Source organism: Psittacula echo, assembly GCF_963264785.1.
Source record: "Psittacula echo genome assembly, chromosome: Z".
Lineage (NCBI taxonomy): Eukaryota > Metazoa > Chordata > Aves > Psittaciformes > Psittacidae > Psittacula > Psittacula echo.
Genome location: NC_137742.1, coordinates 16,316,816 through 16,331,405, shown reverse-complemented (window position 1 = coordinate 16,331,405; position 14,590 = coordinate 16,316,816). Strand labels below are relative to the sequence as shown.

At 41.0% G+C, this 14,590-nt stretch overlaps 1 protein-coding gene across 1 annotated transcript in view; it reads left to right on the top strand.

Annotated features, from left to right (window-relative positions):
- PLCXD3 (phosphatidylinositol specific phospholipase C X domain containing 3) overlaps positions 1 to 12,658 on the top strand; it is a gene marked incomplete at both ends in the record, with an annotated part of 83,215 nt that extends 70,557 nt beyond the window's left edge. Inside the window, one exon of the mRNA XM_080638750.1 lies at positions 12,502 to 12,658. Within this exon, the coding sequence (XP_080494876.1) occupies positions 12,502 to 12,658 (157 nt within the window). The remainder of the gene's footprint in view (positions 1 to 12,501) is intronic.
- Positions 12,659 to 14,590: the final 1,932 nt, after the last annotated feature.

The window sequence follows — 14,590 nt, the reverse complement described above, 5'->3', positions numbered from 1 at the left end:
AGTTGTGGAGGAGCTACTGCGTGTGCAACGACCCCAGACCTGCACCAGACTGCAGTGCTGGGTGGCACTGACAGTGTAATAAGTATCCTTGGTGCTGTGTATCTATTGATACACATCTTGCAAGGGAAATAAAAAAACTAGTTTTGCACGTGAAGGCTTGGTGGAGAAAGAGGTGGAGGAAGTTCAGTTCATGCAAAAAGACTGAACAATCAAATAAATACAATCAAAGGAAGCAGAAGAGGTGGTGCTGAAATGGAGAGAGGTACAGCAGGGAGGAATTTTGATACTAAACAGAAATTTGCTGGAAAAACAGATTTGTGAGCACCACTGATATTGTTTGAAAATTGGGTCAAACTCAATGGCTGATTGTATTTGAGGAAAATATGCAGGAAAACATCTTATCTTGATATTTTCTAACTTCATATTTCAGAAGCATAGAAGCTTTGCAAGTTTCAAAATAACTTTCATTTTTAAATGACACCTAATTTAAAATAATTTAGAAAACCAAAAAGTAAGAAAAGAATGTTTAATTGGCTATGTTGAATATTAACTAGATGTTCAGATTTTTTTAATTAACTGAAAAACTGTACGTTCCTATTTAATTTTGTGCCTCACCATCTCATTTCCTGACTTGCTTTAATCACAACGTCATTCAAGTCAGAAATGTAATTATGCCGAACTTCTGTTACTTGGATGTGCAGCCTGAAGCTCTTAGTATGTTCTGCATTTCTTCATGCTGTCCAGATAGCAGCAGTGATGAAAAATGACTATTTCCTCATACCTTTTTTCAAAGGCAATTATTTTTGACATAATTTTCAATTTAAACTTTGTTGGGTGGATTGTGTCATTGTAATCTGTTTGATGATGTTCCATAAATGAAGCAGAACCTTTGAAGAATCAGAAAGTGTTGAATTTCTGGGAATGCTGCAAAACTCATTCTTCAATGTAGCGTTTTTTTGTTTTTTTTTTTTTTTGAGTATGGTTATTTTCCCTGCATTTTTCAACAATATATGAATTATTCTACATTGTATCAGAATAATGTATTGTTGAATATACTGAGCAAGGTACTATGGCAAACTGCTGTGTGGAGTATTTTATACTGTGGTTGTCTTTTCTGCTACTGCAGCCTGACTTTATATCTCCATTTCATGAAACAAAAATATCAGAACCACTTAGAGTTTCTTACTGGAAAGAAAATGGAAATTGCTTTGCTCTGAACTCAATAGCAAATGATTCAAATGTAGGTGAGATTTAGTCAAATTTTGAAGCATCAGCAGTAAGAGAACAATTTTGCAGGCTACACCATTAGACTAAAAAAAAAATCTCCTTATTTTACGTATTTAATTAAGTAATTTGGATTTAATGTTGTATCTATTTCAGTGGAAACTGTGCAACGATGTGTAAAACTGTTATAGGTCTTACAGTGGAGTGATAGAGCTGTCAGCCAGAAGTTTCTTAAATAAACTCTGTCTCCCACCTACCTGCTCTGCTTTCCCTGATAACAATATGTATCTTTTTATTAAATTTTCCTGTTCTTCAAAAGTGGGATGTTCAGAATTGTTCTGCTAATTCATCAGTGTTCCAAGGTTCTAGGCAGGGCTAGACACCAGATTGGTAGAAATCAGTGCTTGTTCATTCTGGTAGACACTATTTCCTTGTTCTCCACATTAAATTTTAGAGTGTCTTCTCATGCACAATCTTTTTTTTTTTTTTTTTGTCTTTTTTGTTTTTTTAAAAAAATTCCTCCTATTCATTGCCTTTTAATCTCTCTTTTCTTTCTTACATCATTCAACTTTTACATGTGCAAGAGGGTGAGTTTTGTAACAAGGGGCTGAGGCGTCAGCAGCAAGTGACACTGAACTGGGGAGTAGCTGAGCAGCTGGAGTCCCATACCAAGTTGTTTAGCAGGGGATTTGAATGGTTTAATACAGTGGTTCAAGTGTAATGAGGGTATGAACAAAAAGTAACTCTTTTTTAAAGAACGAGAAGATGGTGGGGGTGGAGTGAGAAGGGGAAGTCACAAACCTGAAGCTATTCCCCTAATTACTGATATATGTTTTCTTACATGAAGCAGAGGTTTTATCTGCTTCAGGTCCTGTTTCCATGGTTCCTTATCCACTGAGTGGTCTTGTCAAATTTATATCTCTCCATTTTTAGAGACAAGGTTGTCATCTGGGACAGTGTCAAATGCTTTGCACAAGTGCAGGTTAGAGGAGCAGTTGATGGGTTTGTCTAACTTAATCTGCCACATCACTGAGAAAAGCCAGCCTTTAAACACAGGCAGTAGTTTTCCTGTTAATTTGTATACTATCATGTATTTATCCATACTAGCATAATTATATGTGTTAGAAGGCCTTCAGTCATGATGTAAAAGCTAAATGCTTCACGTGTTTAGCAGTTCAAGCTTTCAGCTCTGGCAATGCCCACTTCAGTTACATGCTACATTGACTGAGAGAGTTGCTTCATTAATGACTTCTTTTATACTACTGAGCTCCTTTCCCAGCTGTCTGCATTCCTTATGTGATTAATTAATGCCGTAGGTGCAATAGCTAAAAACACAGAATTGAGGAAAACTGTTGAAGCATGTTGAACGTTAATAACCTCCAGAACCACCTTTCGCTCCTATTAAATATCCTCTGTCATTTTTATACAAGAATAGGGGTGCAGATTCAATAAATCTGGCTGAAACGTTCACTGATGGGAAGGCAGGAAAGACTTTTTTGAGCCTGTTTCTGCTTACCCATAAATGAGACCTAGAAAGCCAACAACAGCTCAATAGGAAAGCAAAGACATCACAGTATCACAGTATCACAGTATGTTAGAGATTGGAAGGCACCTCAAAAGATCATCTAGTCCAATCCCCCTGCCAGAGCAGGAACACCTAAATAAGGTTACATAGGAATGTGTCCAGGCGGGTTTTGAATGTCTCCAGAGAACATCTGGTCCCTGGTGACTCTGCAGAGTCATCATGGTAGCCTGTCTTCTGATTTCCAAACTGTATAAAGCAATTGGAGCTGACTGAATTATAGGTAAGCATTTCAGAAGAATAATTCAGGTCTTTTGGACGTTTATGTAGGTAGGTCTTGCAGCATGACAGGAAAGGAATCCCACCTGTGTGTCTTCAAGACTATTAATAATAAAACTTCAACCAGTATTGTCCAATTTTGCTGTTTCTTGTCAGTCTGGTCTTTGTAGTGCCAATTTTATGGCCACACTACTGCTGCCTACAGGGTATGTATCTGAGGGGTAAGGAAGTGAATCTAAGGAGTTCCTTCCCAGCCCATTCATGCTGAACTCATGTAAATCTCTGTGCTTCAGTTCGTTTGTTCTTTGTTTGTGCCAATGCATTAGTTTGGGAGATCCTGTTATAAATCGAATGTTATCAATAACCTGGGCCATTTGAGAAAGAGAGATAGCAAAAATTTTTAATTTGTTTCTGTTAAACCAGACAATTTCCATGTTTTGGTTTTTATTTTGTCCCTACAGGTCTATTAGCACAACTGAGAGAATTGTAGATTTTGATCAGGGAGCAGAAACAAATAACTGGCTTGTAAAAGAGGACTTTAAACAAGTTTTGCCACAGAGAAAATTATGATAGAATGATGTACTGTGAAATGGTACCACGTTATCCCAGGAAGCTTATTTACTAATGAATAGTAAGTCTGCAGCAGGAGTCACAGTGAACACTCTTGAGCAGCACATCTTAATGCCGTTACTTTTAGTGGCATCTATTTGTGAGTACTTCAGTTGAAGGTAATGAAGATGTATAAGACTGTTTATGTAGGGATGCTCTAAATATAAAAGAGGGAGGTTGTGACTTCTCCATGACTGAGGGCATGGAAGTACTGATTAAATTGAACATTTGCTAGGTGTGGTTTGTATTGTTGGACTTTGTATAGCTGATCATGCCCAGGGTGGGCTGGAGGAACTTGAATGACTTTTCAAGGTTCTTTCCAATTGTGATTTTTATGATTCAGTGACACACAGAATCTCTATTGCTCCCACTGGAGCAGTGAATTCTCAGCATCATTGAAAAGCCAAAGTCAGCATATGCTGAATTACAGCTGCAGAATTAATCAGTGTTCTTGCAAACCTGGGTAAACTGGATGGAAGGGAGAAAAGTTAAAGGGATTCAGATTCAGGCTCGTGTGCATACATTCTCCTGCAGAGGAGTGCTGTTTTCCCTTGAGCAGTGGCACCTATTTGCAAAAGACTGCAGGGAAACAGGGTGTGTGCTTCGCCAGAGAGGGAAGAAATGCCACATGTTACTTCTGCCCTAAGCAGGTGAACATGCTTCATTTCTCACTGGTCTTCCTGGTAATGGGCACTTAATGCTAGGCACCATTGTAAATGAGACCTGTTATTCTGGATGAGGTTGCATTGGCTCCTTGTACTCCAGAAGAAAATCTGCTCTCTGCCTTTAGCAATCAAACTCATTAAAGAGTGAACAGCCCTTTCATGTTTACGAAGTTCCCTTTCCTTCTCCTTTCTATTGAAGGCTGTGCAGAGAGGAACAGCTGTTTCGCCACAGGAGGTCCTGCCTCAGAGCTCTGCTGTTGCAAGTCTTCTGTCACGTTGTCAGGCTTTGATGACTCAGGCATTAAAAAAAACATAAAAACCAACCACCCCTCTTTCTGAACTAAAATAGCTGAAGAGCAAATTTTTTAAAGCAAATTTTAATACAATTTATTAAGTTGTATTTTATTTCTGAAAGATGTTAATGGGACTCATGGTTTTGCTGCTTGAACTGAAGCTATTTGGATGTTTAATTATTTTTAAACAAAAATCAATGCTGTTGGAGTCTACTTGAGATCTTTGATAGATTAAAAAGAAAAAAAAGTCTTAAATATTCAATAGATTTGAAATGAGCTTTACATCTTTTGTAGTTTAGGGTTGTTTAGAGCAGTGTTTCTCAGCCGAGTTCTTTCATGCATCAGGAAATGGTTCCTGAAAGAAGTGAATAACTTAAACAGAAATCTGCACACTTTTCTGTTTTATAAGAGGACACAAAAAGAACAGAGAAAATAGAAGCAATAAAATACTTGTCAAAGCTGAGCCAGGTTTTACTGGGTTGTAAATGAAAATCACTGAGCAGTGCTATGTAAGAAAGTACATGGCCCCTCAACAAAAAAAGGCTGGCAACAGTGATGTATGGCAAGTTTGCATGTGTGATGCAAGCCGTTCTGATATCTAAAGCATGCCTAAATCATTAGTACCTGTTTCTGACCTAGTAAGGGACCACCTAGAGTTAAAAGCTTTGGTCTGAAAAGAAATATGGTCACATGAAATAACTTTGCATGACACTGCATTGCCCTGCATACGCAGATGCCTACTGCCCAGATCTCCTCCACTCTCCCCCTTCTCATCCAGACTTTTTGACAGGTCGGAAAGCTGGGCAGCCTGGGTGTCGTGGTTTAAGCCCCGGCCGTAAATTAGAACCACGCAGTCTACTTCCCCCCCCCACCCCCAGAGGGATGGGGAGGAGAATCGAAAGAATGTAACTCCCACGGGTTGAGATAAGAACAGTCCAGTAACTCAGGTATAACACAAATCACTACTGCTACCACCAATAATAATAATGATAAGAGAAATAACAAGGGAAGAAAATATGATACCGCTCGCCGGAAAAGAGCCCGACCGAAAAGAGGACGTGCCCTTCCGGGTAGCTCCCAGTTACATCCCCGGGCATGACGTGCTGTGGTATGGAATACCTCTTTGGCTAGTTTGGGTCAGGCGTCCTGTCCCTGCTTCCTCCCGGCCCCTCCTCCTCCCTGGCAGAGCATGAGACTCACAAAGTCTTTGGTCAGTCTAAACATCACTGTTATCAGCTTTGTTCCGAGGCTGAAAGTCAAAAACACAGTGCTGCAACAGCTACTAAAAAGGAGAAAAACTGACTGCTACTGCTGAACCCAGGACACTGGGTGATGGGGTGGATCTGCCCACTGGGACTGAGGTGCACCAGTGGTGGGCTGGGACTGGAATACAGCCCTTTGCACAAAGTTCTTCCACATTGCATCCTGTCATATCACTTCATCCCCACACTCTCTTGCTCTCCTGGGAGGGAGGAGCAGCAGTCTGGTACTTCCTAGTTCCCAGTCAGTTCAAATAAATAATACCTTTATGTATTCCTTCAAGACAGAAATTTTTTAACCAAGATTACTGATCTCAGTACATAATCAAACCCAGGTAACATGCTGTTCCCCTACTTCCCCACCACTCTTCAAGCTCCCAGTCCTGTCGTTTTCCCCTCCCTGCTCTCTCCTGCATTTAGCCTGCTGCTCCTGCTAGGGACATGAAAACAGGAGTTGACTTTAGATGCAGGTTTGTGGGGCAGTTCTGCACTGTCCTGGCAGGGTTGGATCTGGCCAGCCCTGACCTAGGTCAGTGGAGCTGCAGCAGGATGAAAACCATACCCCAGATATTGGGACAAGAGGAGGAGACTTTCTTCTTGCACAGGTTTTGCTGACAAGCACACCTTGGCTCTAGGCTAAGGCAAGCATCACCTTTATGTGTGTGTGGCTCAGCGTTATACAGTGTTTTTTGAAGCCCTTAGGAGTTAGAAGTGATTTCTTCAAAGACTGTGGCTGCTACAGCTGGGTTGCACAGCTGGGGGATGCAGCTGACTCTGTAAGCTGAAGGGCTGCAATTCAGCATCTGTCAGCTTTCCCAGCTGCCTGGCTCTGAGTTTGTAGCATATTAACATAGGAGTTTTCATGCTGTATACCCTACCATTTAGTCATGGTGCTGAAGCCTCACAACACATATCTGAGGCCAGTAGGACTGCTAGTGAACATATCCAGCTTTCACTGCACCATTTACAGCAGGGGCAGCTGAGGTACAGGAAAGCTAGAAAGCTTGATGTTGCCCTCAGGAGAGCTAGAGCCATTCCTACATGCAGATTCAATAGTGGCATTTCTGTCATTATTGCCAGCATGACACTGTTTTATTAGGAAGAATCATTACACTAGCACAATGATAGCTGAGGATGTAGTTACTGTATGACTCTGTAATTAGTGCGATAGCAGAAATAATAACCTTGAGAATCTACAGGTGTGATCTGTACTGATACGGCTGGACTGTCCTCAGCCCTTGAGATCTAACCATTGGTGCCAGACCTCCAATGAGACCCTTAAACACAAACATCAACATCCTCCCTAGCAGAGCCAGGACTTGCCTAATACAAAGGCAGTGATCCTCTCAGGATGTGCAGGCTGAGAGGCTTGTGTATGCTCATACACAAAATCATTCCTTATCAACATTACAAGAATATCTATGAGGACCATCACAATGACTGGGTTTCTGTGAGCACAGTCATGTAAGTAGCTGCCACACAATGTGGTTTGTTCCTCTGACTAAAACCCTTAATGAGAACAATTACTAGTTTAAGGCATGCAGAGACTGGAAATTATAAGGAAGATTGAGCCAGGTTTGTGCTTCTATCACAAAGGCACCCTGAGGAATGTTAAAGCAGGCTTATTCTAATAATCCTTATGAACATGTGAGGTATTTTCACTGAAACTGAGTAACGTGGATTCTTACAGTCATTGATGCAATCCACCTTCAAGATAGCACTACGGAAGGAAGACAATCTGTATGGTTTTTTTTTGTTTGGGTTTTGTTTTTTTTTTTTGTATTTCTATCATAAACAGAGTTGCATAGCTTAGAAAAAATCTTTAAGGTCAGTGGAATCTTTTGTTCAGGTATTTTTTTTCTCACAGGATTGTTTTCTTTGGTATTGTTATGCAAATAATCTTTCTGTTGGAGAATGTGATTCACTTTTTGGCTTATCTTTAAATGCTCTCTAGTCTCATGAACAAAGATTTCTGTGACTTTATATAACAATTTATATATAAGTAAAGGGTTGTGCAACTGTGTCCTGTGTGAAATATCAGTAGAATGTAAACTACCCATTTAACTACCAAGCCTAACTGGAGATGAAGTGGCAGGGCAAGCTGAGTTAAAGATAATCAAAAGGAGGCATGATTATCTGTTAAAGGCTGGCTTAATAAGAACACAGTAGGAAAAAGAAAACAGGATTTCAGTCTATATGGCTAAGTGCATAGAAAGCAAATTCTATGGTCTGAAGACAGAATTACATCAGAATCAGCTTCAGAACAAATAACAGACACCAAAAGAAGGTAATTATGCCTCAAGGGGGAGTAAAATATCAAGGGTATCAACTTATGCAGAAGGAAGTAAGAAAAAAGCTGTGCCTGCCTCCAATCAATCAGTTCACCTTTAAAACTTAAATTCTTCAAGTTTAAATAGGATTAAAGACAAAGGCAACATACAGTCATCTTAAAAGTTCAGCCTTGTGTCTTTATCCAGTGTTCAGCAGTATCTCTTGCATGTGAAGATGCAGTGGAGTTTTCAGCTGCTCTGATTTGCCTTTTATCACCCTGGTGATCCATGCTGTTTTGCTGAGATCTGTCCTGGTTCTTGTGCTTGCAGATCCTTTTAAACAATCCAGGCGTTGCTGGATATTTTAACACCTGCCCTATGTCTGTTATGGTTCCATGGAGTGCAGCTTTTTAGGATAACATAAACTTAAATCTAAAGGTGTTCTTATGTAGCAGAGTGCTTAAGCTCAGTTTTATGAGCAGGTGTGCATGCATTCATGTGCTTCGGTCACTGAATCAATGAGTAAAATAAAACGTGTTGCATGGATCTTGTGGATTTAAGCACATTTGGTGAAGTGAATACTCAGGCTTGTGCATCTCCTGTAAAAAAATAGAGGAGGCAAATTATAACTGGTTGGGATATTTTTCTGTATTAATTTGCTTAAAAAAATGGCTGATTCTGGTGGCCACTAACAATTACAATCTCATTCTGCTAATAGCTGTTTTCTTTAGATCTGTTTTTTCTAAAGCTTTTGGGATCTGGTTCAGCATGTTCAGCTTTGTTTAAACTGCTGTCAGACCAACATTTCACATGTACCTTGCCTCTGTGAAAAAGGCTGTACAAAAAAAATGGCTGTGGGGGAATCACAGATTTATGGATTTTAGAGCAAAGGTAATGTTCATGCTAAACTGACTGTGGCCTTGCCCAGTCCGTAGCTTCTTTTATTTAACCTAGCAGCTTGAGAGTGTATATTTGGAACAACATCCAGGCTTGATTAGAATCATAGAATAGTTAGAGTTGGAAACGACCTTAAGATCATCTAGTTCCAATCCCCCTGCCATGGGCAGGGACACCTCACAATAAACCATGTCACCCAAGGCTCTGTCCAACCTGGCCTCGAACACCGCCAGGAACGGAGCATTCACAACTTTCTTGGGCAACCCATTCCAGTGCCTCACCACCCTCACAGTAAAGAACTTCCTTATATCCCAGCTAAACTTCCCCTGTTTAAGTTTTAACCCATTACCCCTTGTCCTATCACTATAGTCCCTGATGAAGAGTCCCTCCCCAGCATCCTTGTAGGCCCCCTTCAGATACTGGAAGGCTGCTCTGAGGTCTCCACGCAGCCTTCTCTTCTCCAGGCTGAACAGCCTCAACTTTCTCAGCCTGTCTTCATCTGGGAGGTGCCCCAGTTCCCTGATCATCCTTGTGGCCCTCCTCTGGACTTGTTCCAACAGTTCCATGCCTTTTTATGTTGAGGACACCAGAACTGCACACAATACTCCAAGTGAGATCTCACGAGAGCAGAGTAGAGGGGTAGGATCACTTCGTTCGACCTGCTGGTCACGCTCCTTTTGATGCAGCCCAGGATACATGACCACCACTTGGCTTTCACCCCCAAGTCCTTCTCTGCAGGGCTGCTCTGAATCTCTTCTCTGCCCAGCCTGTAGCTGTACCTGGGATTGCTCCAACCCAGGTGTAGGACCTTGCACTTGCCATGGATAACTTCATATGTTTGGCATCAGCCCACCTCACAAGCGTGTCAAGGTCCCTCTGGATGGCATTCCTTCCCTCCAGAATATCAACCAAACCACACAGCTTGGTGTCATCAGTAGACTTGCTGAGGGTGTACTCAATCCCACTGTCCATGTCACTGACAAAGATGTTGAACAAGACCGGTTCCAACACTGATCCCTGATGGACACCACTCATTACTGGTCTCCAGCTGGATATTAAGCCATTGACCACAACTCTTTGTGTGCGGACATCCATCTGGTTCTTCATGTACCAAGTGGCCCATCTATCAAATTGATGTCTCTCCAATTTAGAGACAAGGATGTCGTGTGGGACAGTGTCGAACTCTTTGCACAAGTCCAGGTAGATGACATCAACTGCTTTACTCGTGTCCATCAGTTCTGTAGCCCCATCATAGAAGGCCACCAAATTGGTCAGGCAGGATTTCCCCTTAGTGAAGCCATGCTGGCTGTCACCAACCACCTTGTTGTTTTTCATGTGCATTAGCATGCCTTCCAGCAGAATCTGCTCCAAGATTTTGCCAGACACAGAGGTGAGACTGACCGGTCTGTAGTTCCCTGGATCATCCATTTTCCCATTTTGAAAATGGGGGTTATATTTCCACTTTTCCAGTCATTGGGAACTTCACCTGACTGCCATGATTTTTCAAATATGATGGACAGTGACTTAGCAACTTCATTCACCAGGTCCTTCAGGACCCGCAGATGGACTTCATTAGGTCACATGGGCTTGTGCACGTTCAGGTTCTTAAGATGGTCTTGAACCAGATCCTGTCTTACAGTGGGCCTAAGGTCTTCATTCTCACAGTCCCTGCTTCTGCCTTCCAAGACTCGGGTGGTGTGGGCAGAGACTTTGCCAGTGAAGACTGAGGCAAAGAAGTCATTAAGAACCTCAGCCTTCTTCAAATCCAGGGTAGCCTGTTCTTCTGATAGCTTCCGGAGAGGGCCCACATTGTCCCCACTCTGTCTTTTATTCACAATGTACCTATAGAATCCCTTCCTGTTATCTTTTACATCCCTAGCCAAGTTTAATTCTAACTGGTCCTTAGCTTTCCTAACCTGCTTCCCGGACAACATCCCTGTATTCTTCCCAGGCCGCCTGTCCTTGCGCTCACCTTTTATAAGCCTCTGTTTTCCCTCAAAATTTCCTCAGCAGCTCCTTATCCATCCAAGGAGGTCTCCTGGCCCTCCTGCTGCACTTCCTTCTAGTTGGGACACAACACTCCTGAGATTGTAGCAGGTGATCCTTGAATAACAACCAAGAGTCTTGGGCCCCCCTGCCCTCTAGGGCTGTATCCCATGGAACCTTACTAAGCAGGTTCCTGAAGAGGCCAAAGTCTGCTCTCTTGAAGTTCAGGGCAGTGAGCTTGCTGCATGCTCTTCTCACTGTCCTGAGGATCTCGAACTCGATCATCTCATGATCACTACAACAAAGGCTGCCCTGGAGCATCACATTTCCAATCAGCCCTTCCCTGTTGGTGAGCACAAGGTCACGAGGATTTAAAGACTCCAAGTGCTGCAGGGTTTTTCACAGTCATTGCGAGTTTGTTCCAAAGGTCAATTAGCCTTTCTCTGAAAAATACTCTTTCTCCGAAAAATCTGTACCTTATTTTTTGGAACTCTGTTAACGTCAGACTTCTGAAAACAGAGTCTTGGTGCATGACTTTCTCAGAAGGACTGGGGACCCCTTTGTTTTCCCATAGATATTTCTTGTGATCATTAATTTATATTTTCATGGTGTCAGAAAACTTCTTTATACTCACAAACCCTGTTAAGCAGGCATGCTTTTCACCCCAGTATTACCGTGTTAAAGGTCTGACATAATAAAAATATGCCATCTTAGAAAAAATGAATGTGACCGTGGTGCTTTTTATTTCAGTTACTAACCACTGGTTTATGATTTTATATGATTCATGCCTAAGATAATAACACTTGGAAAGAAAGGGTATACAGTATATATTGTAGTTATATGGTAGAAATCACAGTTGCTCCAGCGTCCTGCAGAATATTGTTTTCAGCATTTATTTGTATGCGTCAAATATGCTTTGCAAATGGCTTGAATGCTATTTCTTCTTCCTTAAACAATTTCTATGGCTTGATGACATTGAAAAGGTATTGGTCCATGCCCTTTCCCTTAGGCAAGGTCAATAATTACTGTGAGCCTGCCTCCCAGTGTTTTCTTCTAAGAAGCTGCATGCAATCAACATGTTACTTCCACACAGAATGAAAATTATAAGAAGAAATGTTTTCAAAAAACTCAAGCAGTATAGAATCATAGAATCACAGAATGGTTTGGGTTGGAAAGGACCTTCAGATCATCTAGTTCCAACCGCCCTGCCATGGGCAGGCACACCACACAGTAAACCATGTCACTCAAGGCTCTGTCTAACCTGGCCCTGAACACTGTCAGGGATGGAGCATTTACCACTTCTTTGAGCAACCTGTTCGAGTGCCTTACCACCCTCACGGTAAAGAACTTCCTTATATCTAACCTGAACTTCCCCTGTTCAAGTTTAAGTATCCTGTGTCCTTTTTCACATGGTTCCTTTAGAAACTGAGTAAATCTTGCCTCAATGCATGTGTCTAACTGCTTTAGGAATAATAATTGTTTCTGCTTTCTCCTTAGGGCTCTTCCTGCAATGATGCACTGGGTCAGAACTCAGAGACCAGGAGAAAGTGGTGTGAATATTATCACTGCAGATTTTGTAGAACTCGGCGACTTTATCAGCACAGTCATAAAGCTCAACTATGTCTTGGATGGAGGTGAAGATGACACTACCTGATAGTCCTATGATACGTGTTCTGTTGCATCATTTAGAGTAAAAAAAAAATAAAAAAATAAAAGATTGCATTTTAAAAGAATTGTCTTATAAAACACTAATCTTCCTATGACACGCTGAGGTGTTTAGGGCTTTAGTGGGTGGGCTTAGGGAAAATGTTTTAATCAGTTGTGATCATTTTTTACGTTTGTTTCATGTGAAGAGCAAAACTAAACATGTTTACAGTGTTTGATAAAAGAAGGCCATTTACATGTTCTCCATGAGGTACCAAATACGATTTATGTGTCTTCTATGGTTACGAATAGTGTCAAGAAATTTGCTGCTTTTGAAGCAGTGGGATGTATATTGCCCTCTGCCTGCTTACAGCAGGATTCCCGACGGTATGAGTATTGCACTGGGAGTCTGAGGGCAGTATATCTGGCCCACAAATTTTGAGCCGCTACACTTCATCTGTTATGTTGGTTTAACTGGTTGTATATATCGGTGAGTTACAGTAAATGCCTTTGTGAAGTAAATCCAAAGTCATGCCTCATGCATAATCAATGGACAGTAAACATGATATATTATGTAGCTTGCATAGGGCACAGACTAAATCCTGCTTGCTTTTCATTCTCAAAATGGGATTTTCCACTGTCTGCCCCAGCTCAAGTGGGTAGGTATATGGTGCTGGTCTAAATCTGTATAGGAGCTGCCAGTGCATATTTTCCCTTGTTGTAGCAGGAGCAAAGTTAGGCCAGCTTGGAGCACCACTTCCTCCCAGAATTAATCTTATGTAAAAGCTTGATCCAATGTCCACTGAATTTAATAGGAAAATTTCCTGTATTTAGCATGGACTGGGGATAGGATCAGCAAATTGTGTGTACTGTAAGGTGGGCAGGATTTTGTCCCATAGTAGAAACCTGCTTTCTGCAGGACTGAAACTGCACTTAAATGATAAGTGCAGTCTAAGCTTTTCTTTGAGGCAGCTGCGAACACAACACTTCTCTGCTGATTGCAAAAAAGATCAGTGCCAGTTTCATCAATGAAAAATTGCTGTACTAAAAAGTGTAGTAGTTCGGTTTCTATCTAATAACAATACTCTGTAGTCCTTATATTGTTCTGGGGATATAATACTGCATAACACAAGGTTAGAAGTCTACTGAATGGCACTGTTCTGGCAGCAAAATCACTGGTCCTGCTACTTTTAATGAAACTTATATAAAACTCAAATACATGAAAAACTTAGTGATTAATAAAACAAAAGCATTGCCACTGTATTACACCTAACTGGATACAGTGCAATCAGTCATATCTCCTGAACATATCAATACCCAGGCACATAACTTTGGAAAGCAAAACATTTCATTTGTGCAAAACAATAGATGCTTGATGTCTTACAAGGAAAATGCTCTTTGAAATATTGCAGGGCTTTCTGGGTTCCCACTAAAATCAAGTTTCTGTTGATATTACTACAACTTTTGGTTGAGTGAGAAGAGAGAATGGCATCATATGGTCCTTTGCTATTTTCTGTCAGATGATAAGGAATACCACCTACCATCAGAGTTTAGAAAATTAAAAATGGTCTTATTGAACAGGTGGGTTACACACAGATTGCAGGGTTTCTCTTGGCTTTAGTTTAGGAAGAAATGAACAGTTGCTGCTATTTTGTATTGAGAGTGTGCCTTGGAAAAAGTATGTGTGTGTGTGTACTATAAAGAAACATTAAAGTGTATGTGTAGTATAATGACAAAATAATTAAATGTATGTATATGATACAAAGACATCTGTGCATACATTCATAATAATATTTTGGTTTCTGTACAGGAATATTATAAATTTGGTTGAAATAAAACCTGTGCAGCTGTTATGAAGTTATGCCATCTCCTTCAGTAGCAGCTTTTTTTCCTGTATAGGTTAGGACTTTATGAGATGAATCTTACATCCTATATTGAATGA